The sequence below is a fragment of the Podarcis pityusensis genome (assembly GCF_964106645.2).
Source record: "Podarcis pityusensis genome assembly, chromosome: 16".
NCBI classification, from domain to species: domain Eukaryota; kingdom Metazoa; phylum Chordata; class Lepidosauria; order Squamata; family Lacertidae; genus Podarcis; species Podarcis pityusensis.
In genome coordinates, this window is record NC_138041.1 from 15,168,285 (window position 1) to 15,189,645 (window position 21,361).

Below are 21,361 nucleotides of genomic sequence, written 5' to 3' on the forward strand. Positions count from 1 at the left end.
TTAGTAGTAGTATAGATAGATAGATAGATAGATAGATAGATGCCACATACATACATGCATGCATGCATACATACATGCACACAAACACACAAGGCTGCACTGAGGCTGCCAGAAAACATACCACTGAGACTCGTTGCAGAATCCCAGTCTGAAGATGGGATGGTGTGTACGGCCTCACTGGTCATCTTGGTGCTACCAGGTCAAAGGTGCAAGGTCAAAGGCCTCTGCCACAAGTAGGATACCAGGTGCCATGCCCATCCATATCTTGGCTTAATATGGATGGTGCCCCCCTAGTGCCCCTTTTAATTTCCCCTCATCCATGTAGTGGTCTGCTCCAGCTACTGGTGCCCCACATATTTTCCTCCCTAAAGCTGGAGGTCGCCTTTGCTCTGAAAATCCAAATTGGAGAGCTACATCAATTGCATAGGCACTGTTTTCCAAAGTGTAGGTTTCAAAGGCTACACGGCATTAAAAAAAAAAAAATTTACTTCACCATACTTATATTTACCTGCAGAAAACAATTCAAAGATAAAACAGTATTATTAAAACTACCCCCAAATTATCTTTTACCGAGAAGGGGTACGTGATTATTGTAAGTTTGGGAAACAATGGCACAGGGACTCTCCAGAATTAGGGGAGAGAAAGTGTGGGACAGCAGCAGTTGGAGGGGAACCCCACACAGACATGGATAAATTAAAAGAGGCACAAGGGGCTCACTATCCACATTGAGCCGAGTTATGGATAGCACCCTTGATGCAGGAAGTCAGCCCTACTGGCGGAAACATAGTATTTCTCTGCCCACCTGGGAAGAATGGCAGATGAAGGTGATGGACTACATGGAACTGGCGGAAATGACTGGCAGAATCCGAGACCAGGGAGAAGAGCTGGTGGAAGAAGATTGGAAGAAATTTAAAGTTTACTTACAGAAACATTGTAAAATTAAGGAATGTTAGAAGGAGGTTGGAATGAAGTAATGTAGTTTTAGCAGAGATGCTGTAAAGGATTAAGAAAAAAAACAGATTGTTAAATGGTGAAAGGAGGGAAAGTAAAGTTACATTATAGTAAGATAAAATAGAGGACATAAACTGGAAAAGATGGAAAGGACTTGCTGAAATAGCTAATTGAACTAGAATACAAAAAAGGGAGGTGTGAGGAGGTCAAGGAAACAAGCAAATGAAAGATGTTATGGGAAGATTCATTGTGTTTTTTTTTCTTTTTTCTTTTTCTTTTTTTCTTTTTTATTGTGGTGTGATGTTCTGTTTTTGCTTAGTATGCTGTTTTCTATTTTTTCTTTTTGTAACCTTTCAAATCTTAATAAATATTATTTTTTTTAAAAAAAGAAACATAGTATTTCTCTGGATAATAACCAGGTGTGGCTTTGGGTGACTCTCCAGGACAGGGGAGGAGAATCCCCTTGGTCAGGTGTTGTTCTGGCTCCAGCTACTCTCAACCTCAGCCTGCATAGCCAGGGAACTATAAATGAAGGATATCTGTGAGATCCTGAAGGATGGGGGCCTCAGTAGTGAGCTGCCATCCTGGCACATGTGACTTAGCAGATGGTTGCAATTGTTTTAGATGGATTAACTTTAGTTTTATGTTCAATTGTTTCCTTGTTTGTTTTCCAAATACGTCAGTGGCCCTGGGATATCTCTCATGACGGAAATCACATAAATGGGGTCCTCTTTTGTCGTGTAACAAAGGCAGAGGCTCCCCTCTAAGTGTCCTGGCTTTCCAGGGGCACCAGCTGCAGGAGGGCTTGGGGCTTCCTCTGCTGGTGGGCCTTCCCCGGGCAGCAGCGTCAAGTGGCCAAGGAGCCACCATTTAAAGTTTTGCTCCATGCCCCAGTGTCGCTCAAGGGCATTGTGGGAAATTTAAAATGGCAGCTGCCCAAACTTGTCCAACCAGCGTTGCAGGGGAGGCCCAGGGCAAGAGGCTGTCCTGCGGGAGCCCTGCTAGGGGGCTGGGGCTCTAGCAGGTCCCTACCCCACCCCACAAGGATCCTCGAAATTCTAGGCCCCTGGAGTTGGATAGTCTTTTGCTAGGGGTACTTGTTTCCTCTTTGACCTTGGAAGCGACAGTAAACCAGGTTCAGAGCTGTAGGGTTGGCATGAAGAGATTACAGAGGGGAAAAGAGCCACTTCCATGTACAGGGTGTCAGGGTCACATCCACCACCAGGTGTTTAAAACACTATGATACCGCTTTAAATAGTAATGGCTTCTTCCCCTAAAGAATCATGGGAACTGTAGTTTGTTATGAGCACTGATAATTGTTAGGAGTCCCCCTTCATTTCCCTCACAGAGCTCCAATTCCCAGAGTGGTTTAACAGTCAATCCTCTTCACAGGGAACTCTGGGAAACAACAACTCCCAGGATTCTTTGCAGGAAGATATTATTCATTTCCCCCCATTGCATTTATATACTGCCTTCCTGCAAAGCCACCCAATATGGTTTACAGTTTTAAAGTACCACAGCAAATGATAAATAACATTTAAAATGGAGAAGGAGGGACAGTCCTACGGGAGCAGGTCCTGATTTTGTCGGGGATGCTCTTCACAATCGATACTAATGATTGGTGTTTAGGGTTTAATTAGGTATTAATAATGATAATAGTAATAATTAGAAACAGACAATGTATTTAAAAACGCAAACAACAACACAGCCAATGAAAAGTTCCCAAAGAAGAAGAGCAGGGCCAAAAATAATAATAAAAAAGCGAAACACCAGATCAGGTAGTTAGCCAGACCTTCAGAGCTATGTATTTATTTTTGCTGGTTTTGAAACACTGCCAGAATGGAAGCCAAATGAATTTCCTGGGGCAGGGAATTTGCGAGCTGTTCCTGGATTGCTGAGGGTGCATGTGTCACTATGTTCTTCACTCCAGGGATGGGCCATATGATGCAGCAGCCCTTGGGCCCAATTCAGAAAATCCCCTGTAAGCCATGAGTTCAGACATCTGGCGAGATCGATCTGTTCCTCTTCCTGCAGTTTGTTGAACTGGGAGAGGGATGGCAGAAAAGGGGGGCTGCAGCCCTGCCCACTGCTGCCAAGGGGCCCTCAACAGACTGTTCTGGAGGGGATGTGGCTCTCAAGAGAAAAAACATTGTCCATCCCTGCTCTTTTACTATCTGGATAGCTCAGGTTGTCATCAAGGGCAGCCCCGTGAATGCTTGTTTTGCAGCAGTCTAACTTGAAGGTTGTGAAGGAAGGAATGGTGGTTGCTGGTTTCACAAAGAAAGAGTAGCAGCCACCCTCCTCCAAATTTATTTGAATGCATTTGTGCCCCACTCACCCAGAGCTCAATGTGACCTTTGTGGCCAACTGAGATTTTGAATCCAGGTCTCCCAAGCCCAGCCCATTCTCCACAATGATAGACAGGTGTCAGGAGCCGTTGAAAAGCATTTCAGTATTCTAGCCCCGGTGCTGGATCCAGCAGGTGAGGGATGGAGCTCCATGGCAGGTCACCTGCCTGGTATGCAGAAGGGCACACTTATAGAATCATAGAATTAGATGGGGGCACAAGGGTCATCTAGTCCAACCCCCTGCAGTGTGGGACTCCTTTGCCCAATGTGGGGCTTGAACCCACAACCTTGACATTAAGAGTGCTCTACCAACTGATCTATCCCAGCTGTCAAAACCTCAGGGAGGGAAACATAAAATTCACCAACACGGTTGCCCCCAGAGTGTACTATCCTCTCATTACACAGCTGTGCTACTGATCTTTTAAACACCTCTTTCAGGCATTTTGTTAAGGATTTGCCTCAGGCAGGAGAACCCAGATATATTGACGTTGTGGTCTAATGTTGGGTGTTTGGGGCTGATCTGCCTTTCAGAAGGATCGGTTGCATTTCTGCCATTGTTTGTGTTCAGTTCTGATTGGTGTTGTTGCCTATATCATCAGGGTGTAGGTGGGCTACCACATTCTCACCACATGGCCAATGGTCAGGGATGCTGGGACTTGTAGTCCAGCAATAGCCAGAGAGCCACCTTTCCCCTTTGGGGAAACCCAAAGGCAGCATATCAGTGCTTTAGCAAGAAAACCCACTGATCATAGAATTGTAGAGTTGGAAGGGGGACCAAAGATTCATTGAGTCCAACCCCCTGCAGTGCAGGAATCACATGCTCCTCCCTTGCTGTCTGTTCCTGCCAGCCCAGAGCAGGGCCAGGGCCAGTGACCCTCCTGCTACCCCAGCAAGGGAACAGCTCAGCTACCCTGAGGCCTGGCTGGGGGAGGGGCTGTAGCTCAGTGGTAAAGCATCTCCTTTGCATGTGGAAGGTCCCACGTTTAATCCCTGCTGGCATCTCTCAAGTAGGACTGGCAGAGAATCATAGAGTAGGAAGGATCATCCTGAGGATAATCTAGTCCAGCGGTTCTCAACCTGTGGGTCCCCAGATCTTGTTGGACTACAACTCCCATCATCCCTAGCTACCAAGGCCAGAACTCAGGGATGATAGGAGTTGTAGTCCAACAACATCTGGGGACCCACAGGTTGAGAACCGCTGAATTCTAGTCCAATCCTCTGCAATGCAGGAATATGCAGCTGTCCCATACGGGGATCGAACCTACAACCTTGGCATTATCAGCACCATGCTCCAACCAACTGCACTATCCACTTGGGCAGGCATAGGCAAACTCGGCCCTCCAGATGTTTTGGGACTACAACTCCCATGATCCCTAGCTAACAGGACCAGTGGTCAGGGATGATGGGAATTGTAGTCCCAAAAACATCTGGAGGGCCGAGTTTGCCTATGCCTGCACTTGGGTATAAAGAGATCTGCATTTGAAGCCATGTTTCAGCTATCCAAGGTCACTCTAGAATCATAGAATTGTAAGGTACCACAAGGGTCATCTAGTCCAACTCCATGCAATGCAGGCATTGTTTGCCCAACATGGGGCTCAAACCCACGACCCAACCCTGCTTGAAATGCTGGAGAGCTACTGCCAGCCAGTGTAGACGATATTGAGCTAGAGGTACCTCATGGTCTAACTCAGCATAAGGCGGCTTTCTATGTTCCTTTGTAAGGCTTGCTGAGGCACCTGCCTCCCGCCCTGAGCTCTGACACCAACAATTAAGATGCACAGGCTGAGAGTTTCTATGGCGGCCCCTGCCAACCCTGCCTTTTGCTGGAGCCCAGCAGGTCTGGATCCAGAGAACACCATAGTGCTTGGTTCCTCCTCCCAGGTAGGGAGAGGCGGCCTCTGCCTGCCAAGGAAGTACAGTGTGTCCATTGCTCCTTTGACAGAGGTGCAGCATCGCCGGGGGGGGGGGTCCTGTGAGGAACCACTGACATCCCATGGCATTATGGTCTCCAGGGGAGCATTAACTTCCACTCCCTGTCAAATAAAGTTGCTTCCCTGTAACCCCAGTAAAGTGCTTCTTCTTGGAAAAACTTTCATTAGTCTCAGGGTCTGGACAATAGCTTGACCTATGCAGGTTGGATTGCTGCAGTTTTCTCTGGGGCTACTGTTGAGGAGGGTGCAGCTGGTGTGGGGGGCAAATTATCACTTGCATACAACAGCCTGCTTGTGAGATTTGCACTTGCTGCCAATCTGCTGGAGGGCCAAGTTCAAGGGGTTGGTAGTAACATATAAGGTTCAATACAGCTTAGGACCAGGTTACTGGAAGTTCCACCTTTCCCCTTATACACGCAATGAGTCATTGCCTTCTGCTGGAGAGCTTCTCCTTCAAATCCCCAGAATATCAGAAGCCCATTCCCCAGTGACTTGGAGCAGGGCTTTTAGTGTGGCTGCCCCTGTTCTGGGTAAGAGCATCCCTGCTGAGATACGACAGGCGCCTACGAGCTGCACTTTCCAGAAACAATTGAAAATGTTCTTGTTCCAACAAGCTTTCACAGCTGGTTGGGGAGGGTCTCTGCCACGGGTTTCTACTTTGCAGTGTTTACCTGCTGTTATTTTCTGTGTTTTTAACTTATTTTGTACATTGCTTTGAGAATGTGTGGCAGGTGATTAAATAATAAATAAAGAAATACTTGCATTCTCCATCCCTTTCTAGAGATGTGAAGGCCCTGAATTATTATTTTTTTGGGGGGGGGGATGTTTTTCTCCACCCTCCCCACCAAAAAGCATTTTGTTTGCTTTTTCCTGAAAAACCGGGGGGAGGGGGAATGGATGATGAAATATTTTCTTTTAGAATGATGAACAAAACCTTTAAGATGAGGTGTTCATTTATTTAGTCCCCCAAAATGATTTCTAAAATTGTTTTAACGGGAAGACTTTCACGTAAGACTGTGTACAGTATCAGCTCGTTACAATTCATGTGCACTGAGGTCATGCAATCTTGTAGCTGAGAATTCAGCTCCCAAATGCAAGATGCATTTCTGCCTCTTGACCATTGTCGCAAGGGGAGGAAGGAGGACCCAGTGCCTTCTCTGCTTTTGGCCTTCCTCTTGTAAACATGGTTGGTGGATCTCTTTCTGCCCTCTTGACTAGGCCTCAAATGTCTGAGGGTGGCAGAAAGGCACAGAGCAACACAATTATGTTGCCATCCAATTCACGCTGCTGCAGATTCTGTTGGACCCAAGATTCAAAGGCAAGGATTGTCCGTGATGATAGCACTGACCCGATAACAAAACAAGCAGCACACTTTGGGCTTGATATTGGACAGATACATTCCAGTGCTGCAGAGAGCAGAATATCTTCAGGCTGAGGAAGGCAGTCTGGGATTCTGCCAAACATATCCCTCTTGCAACATGAGGGCAAAGCCTTTCCACAACAACACAGCCTCTATCTCCTTTTGCTTCTTACCTACTTCAGATTCCTCCATCTTCTGCGTCATGTTGAAAGAAGCTGGTCCAAGTTTGGAAATATAACAAATCAAGTAAATTATAATTTACTCGCCCTTCACCCTAATGTTCCAGAGCTGGTTACAACTATTAAAACACAACGATAAAAAAGTTGAAAACAACATACAATCGCAGGAATAAATAAGCTGGCATGCGAAAGGAGAGAAGCTTGTTTCAGTCTGGGCAAACCTTCCGTTTTGAGAAGCCCATGGAGAATGTGATGGTGACAAATATGAAGTAACTGAAATAGAGAGTGAGTGATAGCTAAGAGAAAGAGACTGAATAAATTTCTTGTAGAGTTCACAGAATTTTGTTCCCTCTCCTCTCTTTTTTTCAGCTCTGTTTATTTATTTACTTATTAGTTAACTTTCCATACTACCCTTCATCCGAGAATCACAGCGCGGTTTACAGTATAATAACACAAAAATACATATCATAGTACCAAACAAAACAATAGCCCCCAGTTTAAAACACCATAAATTGTCTACTTGACACTGTGGAGGACTGAAGGAGACAATAATTGTCAGAATATTCAATAGTTTGTTTTACTAGAATGTGAGAATGTGGACAGATTCTGCTTTTACTGTTTTTTGCTGGCTCCTCATAAACTGGCAAAACCAAAGAGATGCCAAAGAAGTTCCTTTATGGTACAGTAGCTTGTTGCTCCATTTACAACAAAAACTTACAAATTCAGTTTGTAATTATTGTCTGTAGAAACTGTACAGCACTTTTGATAAACCAGACACGATACTTTTGTGGTAAACCAAGTTATGCACAATGCGGTTTATGTGAACTTAGTGACTGTTGATATTTAGAGAGTGCTAGAAAATGGTACTGATTATTATTATGTATTATTTTTTAATCCCCCCAAATCCTAGTTTCCCCCCCTGAAAACACCTGGTGGGGAAACAACAGTCCTTCCCCCCACCCCATGGCTTCAAACATTTGGGAGATTTTAAATCTCTATCCCTTTGGTTACATATATTATAAATAATTATAATAACTATTGTAGCTTGTTGTTTGTAGAAGGGGGGAGGGTGAAGCCAGCTTGCGGCACCAGATGCCACCACAGCTTACCTGAGTGGGGCAGGGCAGTGGCACATTGGGGGTAGTGTCAGGGGCCTGGCAGAGCCAATCTGGTGCCCCTGCCTCACTGCCTCAGCTTCACCCAGGTAAGCTGGTAGTGCCAGTGTTGAGAGGGCAGCTCTGTGGCTCCACTACACAGGCTGCTATGAGATTGTCATCGGCCACCCCAATCTCTGCCGAGCAATGTGCCAAGATTCATGGGGTTTGTGTTCCTTTAGGGTTGCCAGCTGCCCTGTATAATACAAGATTGCCCCGTATTTCAATGTAAAACGCTATGTCCTGTACTGATAGCAGTTTTGTCCTCTATTTCAGATCGTTCTCTCTCTCTCTGTTTCTGCCAAGTTAGGGATCCTCTCCAAATGCATGTGTGTGAAAGGGCATGTATTTAACCTCTGGGTAGCCAAGCACAGACAGATTTGCAAACTCTTGTGTATGGCTGCATGCACATGCATGTGTGACAAATTCCAGAGGGGCCATCCTGTCAGGCTGCAGTAGATTGTAATGGATTGCTTTGAAGTCACTTCAGCACCAGATTGCGTGTGTGTGTGTGTATGAAAGTGAAATTGTCCACCAACCGCCCAGCCCCGTCCTGTATTTTGCCAGAGCCAAGGTGGCAACCCTAGGCACAGTGGAGTTTTGGTGGAGGGATTGCAGAATATTACACCCCAGGAGCATCTCTTGTTGCTCTCCTGATAGCTTCAGCAAACCTGGGTCCAGAGCAGAAGCCAGCCATGCTCCACGGCCTCTGTGTGCAGCCTCTCCCAGCCAGCCCAGCCTCTCCCTGCCCCCATTTTCAAACCTCTCTTTAAAAACACCACAGCTTTCCTTCGGTTTACATCACCACCCACTGTCCACTTGGAACTTCCCCCTCCCAGCTTACACTAAAATCTTATACCTGGTCTTTGTCTCTGTTCACCATCCCCTCATGGGAGGAAGGGCTCACACTCCTCTGTTGCCTGGCACAGGGTAGCTGCTCGTGTCAGTCAACCATTCCCTTCCTTTGAACTACATTATGGTTCTTCTTCCTAGGAAACTGATTCAGCCTGCATTTTTACACTGCTGAGCTGTCTCACACCCAGGCGAAGACTTTCAGGCATTTAGTAATTGCCTACATTCACTAACTCTAGAAATTATTGGGCGGCGGGGGGGAATCTGGTACCCAGTACTTTGAGGGATGCCTGCATGCATCCCAGCTCATAACACTATTTATAGCTGGCATTCCATCTGAGCCATCATTTTCTATAGCCACAGTTAGCGCAAACTGGTTTGCAACCCCGGTCCTAAACGGGTTTGCAAAGGGTGAGTTAGGCAAACCGTAGTCAGGACGACTTAACAATAACCAGAATTAGCTCTGAAATGGAGGGCAGGGTGGGGAAGCAAGGTCTCAGGCGGCTTCCCCAGTAGAGCCAGTTTGACCTCTGGGCGCATATAAGCATATTGATTGTGTTTATTTGTATGGGCCCTTTCCAGGGTGAGTGTGCTGTGCCCAAAGCGAATGCGGCAAGCATTCATATTCTCAAAATACAAAGTGTGTGTGTGAGTGGTGGTGGTGGTGGGGAGAAGTCACAGAATCATAGAACTGTAGAGTTGGAAGGTACCCTCAAGGATCATCTAGCCCAGCCCCCTGCAATGCAAGAATCACAGCAAAATAAATCCCAGACAACCTCCGTTGAAAAGCCTCCACTACCTCCTAAGGTAGCCCATTCCACCACTGAGCGGCTCTTACCACCAGGGAGTTCTTAACTGCTGCCGAAATAATAGAACAAAGAGTTGGGTGTGACCTTGGAGGTCATTTGGTTCAGCTGCTTGGTCAATGTAGAGTCTGCTGTGCCGGATGTCAGCACAGCATCCCTGACAAGTGGCTGCCTCTTCTTAAATTCTTTTCGGGTTCCTACTACTAAGCCATTTGAAACATTTGGAGGGGGGGGGAGTGAGTGTGTGTTTACCTGCAACCATCTTATCCCAGAAGTCCAATTTTGGAACGGATCGTTCTTCTGTTGCACTCTGGGAGGTTCAGCTGGTCATTGGCGTCCAGGCACATGTGGGGCTGATGCGCTGTGCCTGGGGTGGGTTGGGGGGCTTCTGGCCTATCTTCCCTAATGCTGTGGTTCTGCTTCTCCAGTAGGGTCCCTACTGTACTCGGAAGGGGGGGCTGGGAGAGGAGCCAGTGAGGTGCACCAGACATCAAAAGGTCAGTGTAAACCCTCCCTTTCCTCCTTTCCCCAACCCCAAAGCCTCTGTGTGCCTGCAGCTGAATTAGGAGTGCAAATTAGGTTAAATGGGTCCTCTTTGCTTGGCTTACCTTATTTACGTTGCCATAGAGTATGCAGGCTTTTGGCATCCGCATAAGTGGAAGTGACTGGGAAACAGTGGCACTTCTTGTTCCCTTAAGGCCAATATTGCTAATTGCGGCTTTGCTTCCTAGTAACGTGGGCTTGCCGATCAGAAGGTCGGCAGTTCGAATCCCCGCGACGGGGTGAGCTCCCGTTGCTCGGTCCCTGCTCCTGCCAACCTAGCAGTTCAAAAGCACGTAAAAGTGCAAATAGATAAATAGGTACCACTCCGGCGGGAAGGTAAACGGAGTTTACGTGCGCTGCTCTGGTTCGCCAGAAGCGGCTTCGTCATGCTGGCCACATGACCTGGAAGCTGTACGCTGGCTCCCTCAGCCAATAAAACAAGATGAGTGCTGCAACCCCAGAGTCGGTCATGACTGGACCTAATGGTCAGGGGTCCCTTTACCTTTACCTTAACGTGACTGAAGAGTTTGGTGAAACCTAGAAGCTTGCTTTTGCCCACAGCCACTTAAGTTGTCCCACATTCAGCAGCTCTGTTGCTGCCTGCCCTTTGGCACCTAGGCATCCACCACTGTCTGCTAAAGCCTTTGCCAATGTGCTGCCCCTCCAGATGTTTTGGACTACCACCCCCATCAGTGACCCATAACATCTGGAGGGGCACCAGGTGGGAGAAAGCTGCAGTGTTGGAGCCATTGTATGTGCTTCATGATGATCAGGACTTTCGGTTTCCACATTGCTTGTTTGACGCCACCCAAGTCCCACAGCCCAAGTCGCCCATGAAGTGACATTGTGGTGCTGATCCCCTTCAGCTGGAACTGCGAAATGGTGGGTGGCAATCAGAATGAAAATAAATCCCACTGTGTGCACTGGAGCCTATTCCAAGGAAATTGCACCCAGGACTGCAGCCTTATGCTTCGGCACTCTTTCCTACAAAAGTCTGGGAGGAGAGAATTTCAAGCACTGCATAATTTGCTATAGGTGCCTATTATTAATATTATTATTATTAAATCTGATGTTGATTGATGCAGTTCTTTAAAATTCGCCACTGCTAATGTGACCGGAGAAGGGCCCACCGCTTGAGGGAACTTCTGGGGTTTGCAGAAGTCTTACAAAAAAATACTAAGTGTGTATTATAACTTTAAAAAAAAAAAAAAAAGCCCAATGACAACTGAGCATGCTCAGTGGTCATGGCATGCCAATTTAGGGTCCGTAGTGATAATGTGCATTCAGTGCTGGAGGCAGGTGCTGTACATGCGATGCCATCCCCATGACTTCCCTGTCCCATGCTGTTTGTGACTCTAAGGCACATTCCGCAAGAGTGGTTATAATCCGCTTTGTGCCACGTATGCCCTTCCTAAAAGCTTGCTGCCTACATGTGTATACAGAGAGAGAGAGAGATAGTGCTTCCGCAGGTCACCTCCGATTGGGGCAGACCTACATGGCTGTGCCACTCACCCTTGCCATGTTTCTAGATGGGTTAAAGGTGGAAGCAGTTCTTCTGTATGCCCTTGTTTATTGGTGTGTTAACACACCAATTTCTAGCCCCTCTCTTCTGAAAGACTAGATATATTGATAGATAGAAAGACAGATACATTAGATTGTGTGTGTGTATAAATATGGTCTGTGGAACCACTAAGTAAGGGGGGGGGGGAGAGCACTGTTACACACTAATTTGACTAATGCCCACCTGTGTGTATGGATCACTTGGATATAGCTGCTGCTTTAGGTGATGTCATTGGGTGAAGGTGTGTACAATCTGCAAAAGTGCCCTGCGAGGAAAGGACCCTTGTGTGCTTCAAAAGCCTTAATCTGTGTCTTTGTCTGTGTGTGTCATGGGATGTCCAGGAAGAGGGAACAGTTCACTGGAGTGGTGAACATTTTGGCATTTCGCTGTTGGGTTGCTTGATTTCGAAACATTCGCAGGAGCATGAAACTTTGGCTCATGCGTTTCCCCTCTGTGGCCCAGAATAGCGTTTCCCGTTTTTGTGTGATGCGCACACCAAACACCGTGGACAACTTTCTCCCTCCCCCTCACAGCAGAACAGTGCAACCACAACCCTGCAGACAAGGGACAGTCTCTGTTTGTGTATGGTGCATCTTTTTGCTGGGGCCTCCTCTGGGTGCAAATGCCAAGTGCCTCTAGTGGAACTGTGGACAACTGTGTGTGCCAGGGGAGAGGGGTGGAGGACTTGTGGTGGGTGTTAACAAGGTTTGCAGTTGCCTGCAAGCCTGCTGTTCTCACGTGCAGTCCTGGCACCTCTTTCGGGGAGGATCTTTTGATGTTGAGACCTGAGTGCACTCTATCGTTTGGCACCCCAAGGGTTAACAAGGCCCTCGGAGATAGACCCAGAATCAATTTTGTTGTAGCAAAAAAAGGGAATCAGCATATTTACCAAAGGCGTTAAACAAAATCAATAACCAGCGTGCTAACGATAGGCTATGTTTGAAAGAGCTGTATTGGGTTTTCGAGCTAAATATATTCTCAAAAGTCTATCTGGGAACACAGAGGAAAACCAGCATATGCAGTGAGACCGGTTCAAGGGAAGAAGAGGAAGAGAGGTTGGTATTGGTTTGGCTGAAGAGACAAAGGGGGTGTCAGAGGGAAACTGGATACCGACGAGGGTCACATGTGTCAGACAAAGAAGGGGAAGACGCAGTGTGGGATGGGTTTTAATAGGTAGGGGAGTATATATTAATTGTATTTTATCCCTCGGTGTGTGTGAACTGTACAGAGTTTTAAAAGTCCCTTAGCAGCAAAATTGAAGTGTGTAGGAACAGGCCATGAAGCCTTCTTTTAATTAAGTCCAGCTACGAATTAAGCTGGCTTCCCCCATTCTTATCCCGCTTAACGAAGAAATCAGACAACAGACTGGAAATATGATTTAACCTACTCAATAGTCTTGCATTGGTTTCCAGCTTCAGCAGCAGTAAAAACTGCAAGTAAAATGCCTCCAGTTTAGCAAGCACAGGGCACATCTGCTCTCATGACTGGTCAAGAAGAGGGAGGTTTTAGGGCCCATCTCTGAGAAATGCAATTGGAAACTTTCGAAGCATGACTAGAGGGTGGGCTGGAGGTCTCTCCAAGAAAGAGACACCTGATCTGGCCTGGGGCGAATGCAGAGGAAGGACTGACATTTTCAGTGATCATATCTTGGCCGAACCCTTCCAGAAGGAGCCTGGTGCCTTATTTGCTTACTTTAGAAATGCAAATTTGTAGGGAGTTTGGGCAGAGACAGCAGACCATGGCTTTTCCAGGAAGTGTTGCAACTCAGCTTCCTTGAGCATGCTTGCCTGTGACCTCTAGGTGCCTCTGGTGTGCTTCTTAACCTGGATATTTGGTGGTTTTCCCCATCCACTCGAGGCGGCTTCCAACAAAATATTAAAATACAGTGGTCTGTTAAATGTCCTTAGATATATGGAACCAGGCAAAGGTAGGCTTCTGCCCTGTGGTTGTCTCTGGTCATCAGGTTTGTCCATGTAGGTGTCTTGGGGCTCTGAGCCTGGCACTTTGCGGGTGTCCATCCCCTTTGCCTCTCCTTCAGAACTGGGGGTGGTGGCGCAAGTCTTGGGCTCAGTGTCCACCTCTTTGTTATGTGTTTGCACACTCAGGTTGCCGCTTGTACGTTGCAAGAAAAACAGGGCATGCTCATTCATGTGCATAGGTGCAAATTTAGGAAAAATCGTTGTGATTTAAATGGAATTCCAATGCATCTCATCCTAGTAGAAGGACCGTGATTGTGGGATGCTGATCATGCTAAGCTTTTCATAGTATCCACATGATGACGTCATTGACTTCCCCCATTTAATCCAGATGTGCCATTTTGAAAAATTCCAGTGTTTTTTTTTTAAAAAACCACACACACGGCATGTGCCGACCCAGCTGCTGACAGCCCATTTTCAGCAACCCATTTGAAATATTCAGCCGCTGTCTGGAAGTGCCAGAAGGTGACCTGTGTGTGCTTGCTGTCCATGCACTGCTAACTCTTGAGGGGGCCCCCACTCCTCCTCCTTTGGGCTGCACCCCCATTTCCAATAGAGGCCAGTGCCAAAGGACAGCCATGCGATTGCCCTTCAAAGAGAGGGCTGTCCTCTCTCTTTATGGCACAGGCCTACCCCGTGGCCCGCCTCTTTGGCCGAGATATTTTGAGCATGTGTGTGCATCTTGCAGAAGCGGCGTCTGATATTGCGTGGGGGCGTTTGCATCCTTGCTGAACCACCTTGCCTCTCCCCGCATCTTTGAAGAGGCTGACGCCCGCCAGCCCCGTCTCTCGCTCAGGCACACGCCCCCCCCCCCCAAAAAAAACATGCCAGCTGTGTGAAGCGTGAAAACTCCCAGCCTTAATATTTAATTACAAAGTGAGCAATTAATACACTCCGTCCAGGGAGGGTGGGGGAAGACTCCCAGGGATCGTTAACATTAATGATGCATTCAATACAAATAAGATGCCATTAATATAGAAAAGGCTGTGATTGATTTTAATCAGGGTGTTCTGGAGAGGAGACCAAGGAAAGGGCAGCTTTTATGGGAGAGCGGGGAACTGTTGGGCAAGGGCAGAAGACCCCGCCACACTTCCTGGGAAAGGCCAAAGAGCTGCCTGGGGCATCATCCAGCCAACTGGTGTTGCCTGTCCACTGAGCCTGATTCTTATCAGGGGATAGGTGGGTTGATGTCAGCTGGTGCACATCACAGAGATCAGTTTCTTTCTGGGGTTTTTAGTTCAGGATGAGGCCAATAGATCTCTGTTGGTCACTTTTCCCTCTGTGTTTTTTTTTTTTAATAAGATATTTATTAGGATTTTCAAAATATTACAAAATAGAAAAAGAAAAGAGAAAAATACAAAATAAAAATAGTTAAAAACAATTCAGTCTTTCAATCACTTATCTATCATTTGCTTGTTTCCCAGACCTCCTCACGCCTCCCTTTTCTGTATTCTACTTCAATTGTTAGTTTAGCAAATCCCTCCCCTCTTTGTTTATCCTAGTCTTCGATCTTAAAGTATTATAACATTAAATTTTTACCTATTAATAGTCCATTTTTTCATATTCCCTTATAACATTACAGCTAAAAGCCACTTAGTTTCTATCCAACATCATTCTAACTTTCATCAATTTTACAATATTTCTGTAAATAGTCTTTGAACTTTTTCCAATCTTCTTCCACCGACTCTTCTCCCTGGTCTCGGATTCTGCCAGTCATTTCTGCCAATTCCATATAGTCCATCACCTTCATCTGCCATTCTTCCAGAGTGGGTAGGTCTTGTGTCTTCCAATACTTTGCAATAAGTATTCTTGCTGCTGTTGTGGCATACATAAAGAAAGTTCTATCCTTCTTTGGCACCAATTGGCCGACTATGCCCAACAGGAAGGCCTCTGGTTTCTTTAGAAAGGTATATTTAAATACCTTTTTCAATTCATTATAGATCATCTCCCAGAAAGCCTTAATCTTTGGGCACGTCCACCAAAGGTGAAAGAATGTACCTTCGTTTTCTTTACATTCCCTCTGTGTTTTTAAAGTCCTTGGGAGGAATTCAGTGCAGCCCTAAGGAGGCCACTCCTTCAGCACAGGGTTTCACATTTTCTGACTCTCCGGAATCTGCATGAACCACCTTCATACCTGGAGCAGTTCAGTTCTTAGGCAAGGCCCATAGATCAGGGCCAGAGCATCTGCTTTGCATCCAGAGGGTCCCAGGTTCACCCCTTAGCTTCCTTTGGGGTTTTCTTTTAGAGACCCAGGTAGCAGATGGCAGGGAAGACCTTTCTTTGTTACCCTGCAGAGTTTTTGCCCATCAGAGTAGTAGATGGGGGGGGGGGGCTGGATGAGATGCCTGACATTTCTGCAGTCTCCAGCATTCAGAAGCATCACTGCCTCTGGCTATGTAGGAGCAGAGCACAGCCACGGTGGCTGTTAGCCATTAATAAACTTGTCCTTCTCCAGGAATTGGTCCAGTCCTCTTTTAAAGCCATCACTAACTCCTGCAGGAGTGAGTTCCACAGTTTAACCATGTGCTGCATGAAGAAATGCTTCCTTTTATCTGCCCTGAATCTTCTGAGGCGGGGACTTACTAAGCATCACTCTTAACCCACCTACCTCCAGTTCAGCCCAGTCATGACCTCCCAGTAGCCTCCTTAAAAATCAGCTTGGGGACAGGATGGCTATCAGAAACAGCCATGCATTATACTATGTCTTGAACCCGGGACCTTTTGCATGCAAAGCAGGGTTATAAATAGGACTAGCTGCATGAGAAACAGTTTCTATCCAAATGCGATTTTGGTTTTAAACGCAGTGTGAGGTAGGCTCTGTGGGAGTATATTGTATTTAATTATGGGGTACCAGAGTTTTTAGGGGGTTAACCAGGCTGTGATAGCTGGGATAGCAGGCTTGCTGGTTTTTGAATGTCTGATGTAGATTTTTTCAATTTCGTTGTTCTGTATGGGACAATGACAATAAAGATTATCGTATCATATTGTATTGTATTGTATTGTATCGTATCCCACCACTGAGAAGTAGCCTCTCCCTAGTTTTGTTTTAGAAGACGCCGGCCTTTCCCCCTTGATTGCATGGAGTTGCCCCACTTTTAAATCCCAGGGATTTGGCAGGAGATCCTGGGGCTTGAACCTGGGGCCTTCTGCATGCAGAGGGGGTGCTCTACCACTTAGCTATGGCCCTTCTCTGAGCCAGGGGGGGGCATGTGCCCTTTCTGCTGGCAGGTGGTCCAGTTAAGAATGCAGGAGACTGCAGGCCAAAGTGTTCTGTACTCCAGCACAGCAGGAATCAGCTGTGCTAAAGAGGATACCTGGCAAGACGAGCCCTGCTGTGTGATTGGGCACATTTGCATAGAATCACAGGAATCGTAGAATCATAGAATTGGAAGGGACCACGAGGGTCATGTAGCCCAACCCTCTGCAATCCAAGAAACTTGCCCAATGTGGGGTTCGAACCCACAACCATGAGATTAAGAGCCTCATGCTCTGCCAACTGAGCTATCCCAGCATGCATTTGTGTGCTTTGCTGCAGAGGACATGTGTGGTGGTGGGGGGACCGAAGCCCTTCTTTGACTGCAGCACTCAGGCGCACTCTGAAATTGCCAGGCACTGTGCATAACTGTGCTTTTGTTTGAACACTTGCCTTAGCAGCCCTGAGGACTAGCATCTTTATTTTCTTTTAATGGGCACTGTCATTCTCAGGCTGCCAAATCCTTTTCCCGAATGTGCTCTGGGCTGCTTGTGGCTGTGGATGCCTGGCCTGTGGACTCAGGTGGGAGAGGACCCCAGAGCTGTATGATAGTCCTACTTTCTCTTCCTTGGTACCCAAGGAAGAATTTGGGCAATGTCTGTGATGTAAACTCAAGGTGCCATTTGTGATGCTTATTTGCCTGGAAAGGTGTGGGGGGGGGGGAGGAGGACAGCAGGTGTGTTGGGGATTCCCAGTTTACTGGCAGGGCCCGAATCCTCTGCAGTGCCTTGGTGAGCAGCCCTTCCGAGGAGAACAAGCAGACTATAAAGAGCCTGGCTGAGCCTCTTATTCAGCATCTACCTGTTTGCCTTTCATCCCTTGCAGCAGCAGCAGCAGCCCCTCCCCATCCACCCCCCTCCTCCATTGCAGCAAGAGGACATAAACATCCCTGGATCAGGCTGCTGGCTTGGTTGCTATGCCGACCGTGCACTGGGATGTTGGCGTGCTGCGTCCCAAGGGAAGGGGAATAGGATTAATTGTCCCGAAGTCTTGAGTTGATGAGCTAATGACTGAAGCTGGCTGTGCGCTGGAGGGGCGGCTTCAGAGTCGGCGCTGTGGCCTGCCGCCGCCAACACAGGACGCTTTTGGCTCAGTCACGGCCTCGTTCTGCGGGGGCGAAGGACGGGCCCCTCCCATGCTGGCAGTTGTGAACGCTCATGGCACAGAGGAGGGGGGGCGTTTCTGCAAGCGAGCGATGGGTGCAGATGTTGAGCTGATCCAACTGCCTGTTAGAGGCCTGCTCACTGCTTGGGTGGGCTCTGGAGCTCTGAAGGGGGCCCATGGATGTGACTCTGAGTGTGCAAGGAGGCTTGTCGGTGCGAGAGCTGGTGCAAGGGATGGGTTGGCATTCTGTATTCATTACACCTTTTTAGGACTTAAAAAATAAAAAAATCCATATTTGCTCCCCCCCCCTCCCCATCATAATGCAAACTACAGGTGATGTCACTCTGAGCTGCTTAAGGAAGGTTGGAGTAAAGATTCTTGTTTTTAAAAAACAACCCTGCATGGCATACCTCGTAAGCTTCATGGCTGCACCGCGGTGCTAACTGAGGTCTCCCTGGCCTCATCTGCACTCTGCATTTGCAGCCGTATCATAGCACTTCATAAGCAGACATGACTTCCCTCAAAGGATCTTGGGAAGTGTAGTTTGTGGGGTTGCTGAGAGCTGTTAGTTCTGAGGCTCCCTATTCCCCTCCCAGAGCAGCAATTCTCAGAGTAGTCAACCTCTGTTCTCCGGGAACTCTTGGAATTGTATGGGAATAGGGCGTCTCTTAACAGCTCTCAGCACCCTGAACCAACTATACTTCCCAGCCTTCTTTGGGGGAAGCTCAAAGTGGGATGATACTGCTTCAAATGCTGAGCGCAGATGGGGCCCAGGTCCATTACTCTTGAGTGCTATACCATCCCCAATAGCCAGGCAGCTATTCTGCAAGCCAGACAGCTGCTCTGTTCTCCAGCTCTCCTTGGTCCTTAACCACCTCCTCCCTACACCTTTCTGAGTCTTTTTAAAAAGCAGCTGGCTCTCCGGGGAGGGGAGGGCCTCAAGCAAACTGCCTTCCTCCCCGCTTAGCTCAGCTCAGACCCTCTGGTAGACCCAGCGACGGCTGTGGGCAGGATTCCTGCATTGCAAAGGGGTTGGACTAGGTGTTCCTTGGGGTTCCTTCCAACCCTACAATTCTATGATTTCTATGCCTGGAGACCTGCTTGCAGCCCAGGAGGGGAGAGAGATGTGGCTCTGTTCTGTTCCCCGACTTGGAAAAAACCGGCTCCTGTTGGTTGACAGAGATTTGGGGGGCGGGGTAGCTGGGATGTTTTCAAAGGGCTATTTTTGAAAGGCAGCTTTTAAGAGGAAAGCCGGCTTTTCGAAAATGGATGAGGCTGGCTGGGAGCCTTTCAAGGGAAGGGAACCAGCTCAGGAGGAAAGCAGTCCCTGGGCTACCCCCGAGCTGAGTTGGGCCTGGGATCCCAAGTGAGGGCGGAATGGGGAGTGAGACTGTGAGCAGGAGTAAAGGAGGCTGCTCCAGAAAGTGCAGGGAGGCAGGCCAGAGCATGAATAGCCTTTGCCCCTTTCCCCCAGGGCTGTCCTTCCTGGCTTTGGCAACCTTCCCCCCCATCTCTTCCACTCTGCTTCACCCTCACCACTGCCAAGCATCCAGGGTGGCAATGCAGACTGACTGTTGAGGGAGAGGGATGGAGTGACTGAAGTCTTGAACAGGAAGCTACCCACACAGCAGTGTTTTTTTGCTGGTCCCATTTGCTCTGAATTGCAGGAAATTTGCACAGTCTTCAAGGGAAGCACCACTTACAGCACATCACAGTATACTAATCTAGAGGTTCCCAGAGCAAGGATCACTGTGGTCAGGAGTGGCTGGCATTACTATACCAGCCTGAAGCTGCAGGAAGCCGCTTGGGCTCCCCCCCCCCCCCAACATTCTCAAACTGCAGAGACTTGATTCCTGGGGGAGATGCAACCCCATCCAGAGCAGGCAAGCACCCACATTCCAGATCAGCCAAGTCACCCACCAGCCCCCCTCCCTTGTTAGGATCCAGCAGGGAGTTGTGCTGCAACACCCCCACCTCAAGTTCCCACGCAGCAGCAGCAATGGGACACAATGACAGAAGTGGGTGGCTTCATGGAACCTGACATGCTGTGATTGACATGGAGGTGTGTGGGAATGATAGGGTTGGCAAGGAAGCCTGAGCAACAATGGGCGAAGTGCCGGGGGGTGGCAGAGGAGCAGGGGGCCTCCCTTCACTTGCCTGAGGAGCACCCATGTTTGTTACACCCCATCCCATAACCCAAACAACTTAATTGTGGGCGACCAGAGGGAGGAGGAGAGAGCCTTGCACTTGTTTGATGCAAAGAGCCCTGCCTGCATGTGAGCCAGTCTTTCTGCAAATCCAAAATGGTTCTCAATACAGTAGTCACTTAAAGAAAAAAAAGCAAAGCAAAACTCACCAGCACTTATGATTGAAGTGGCAAGCTTCCAGGCATCACAGGATGCATCTTTATTCCACCTAAGGCTTCAAGTGGTGTGTACTCTGAAATTCAAGAGCTGCTGGATAGAGTCTCTTGGGCCCCTTTCACAAGGAATATTTACATGTTGGACAGGGAAGATGGATAAATAAGTCTTATATACCCTCTGGAATATGGTGGGATGAAGATTATGAATTCTTGTTTACGGAAAAGCATGAACTACTAGTGCAATTTCATATCTGAATTCTTTTCTTTTAAAATAACTAAAACTAAACAGCAAATGTAGATCAGCCTTTCCCAAACTGGTGCCTGCCTGACGTTTTGGACTACAGCTCCCATCTTGACTGTGCCTAATTCTGATAATGTAGGGAGTTTGGGGGCTAGAACGACTGTGTCAGCTTGAGCCAAAAAGGGGGCTCTCAGCTCTACAACATGCAAGGCATTAGAACAGGGGTCTGCAACCCGCGGCTCCGGAGCCGCATGTGGCTCTTTTACACCTTTGCCGCGGCTCCGGGGCAGATACTAGCGAGGGGAGGAGGCGCATTGTGCGCCCTGACACTCCCCACTGTGGCGGGCGCTGTACTGGCTGTGACGTCACATGGGGGCGGTGCGTGCGTTAGTCACGCACCGTCCCGACGTCACCTTCCCACCCGCTACATTGTAAGGGGCATGTACGCTGGTCACTGCATTGAAAGGGGGCATGTACGCTGGTCACTGTTTTGAAGGGGAGTGAAGAACACACACCAAAAAAAGGGTAACTTGTTAATTTAACGTTTATTTCTATGAGGAGGAGTAATTCTGAGGGGTCAAACAAAGATATAATAAAAAAGTGACAAAAAAGTTATTTTTATAATGACGAGTTTTGCGGCTCCCAGTTTTTTTTTCCTTTGGAAACGGGTCCAAGTGGCTCTTTTTTGTCTTAAAGGTTGCAGACCCCTGCATTAGAAGAACTGCCAAGCATATGCAGAG

General features: G+C 47.8%; 1 protein-coding gene across 29 annotated transcripts in view; it reads left to right on the plus strand.

Annotated features, from left to right (window-relative positions):
* NRXN2 (neurexin 2) overlaps positions 1 to 21,361 on the plus strand; it is a 355,281-nt gene that overhangs the window by 112,877 nt on the left and 221,043 nt on the right. For 18 of the 29 annotated variants that reach the window (XM_080985831.1, XM_080985833.1, XM_080985832.1 and 15 more), the window contains one exon: positions 10,010 to 10,078. The exons of 8 other annotated variants lie outside the window; for them this stretch is intronic. In XM_080985831.1, the coding sequence (XP_080841957.1) occupies positions 10,010 to 10,078 (69 nt within the window). The remainder of the gene's footprint in view (positions 1 to 10,009; positions 10,079 to 21,361) is intronic. 3 more of the 29 variants (XM_080985835.1, XM_080985848.1, XM_080985821.1) reach the window with 1 other exon arrangement.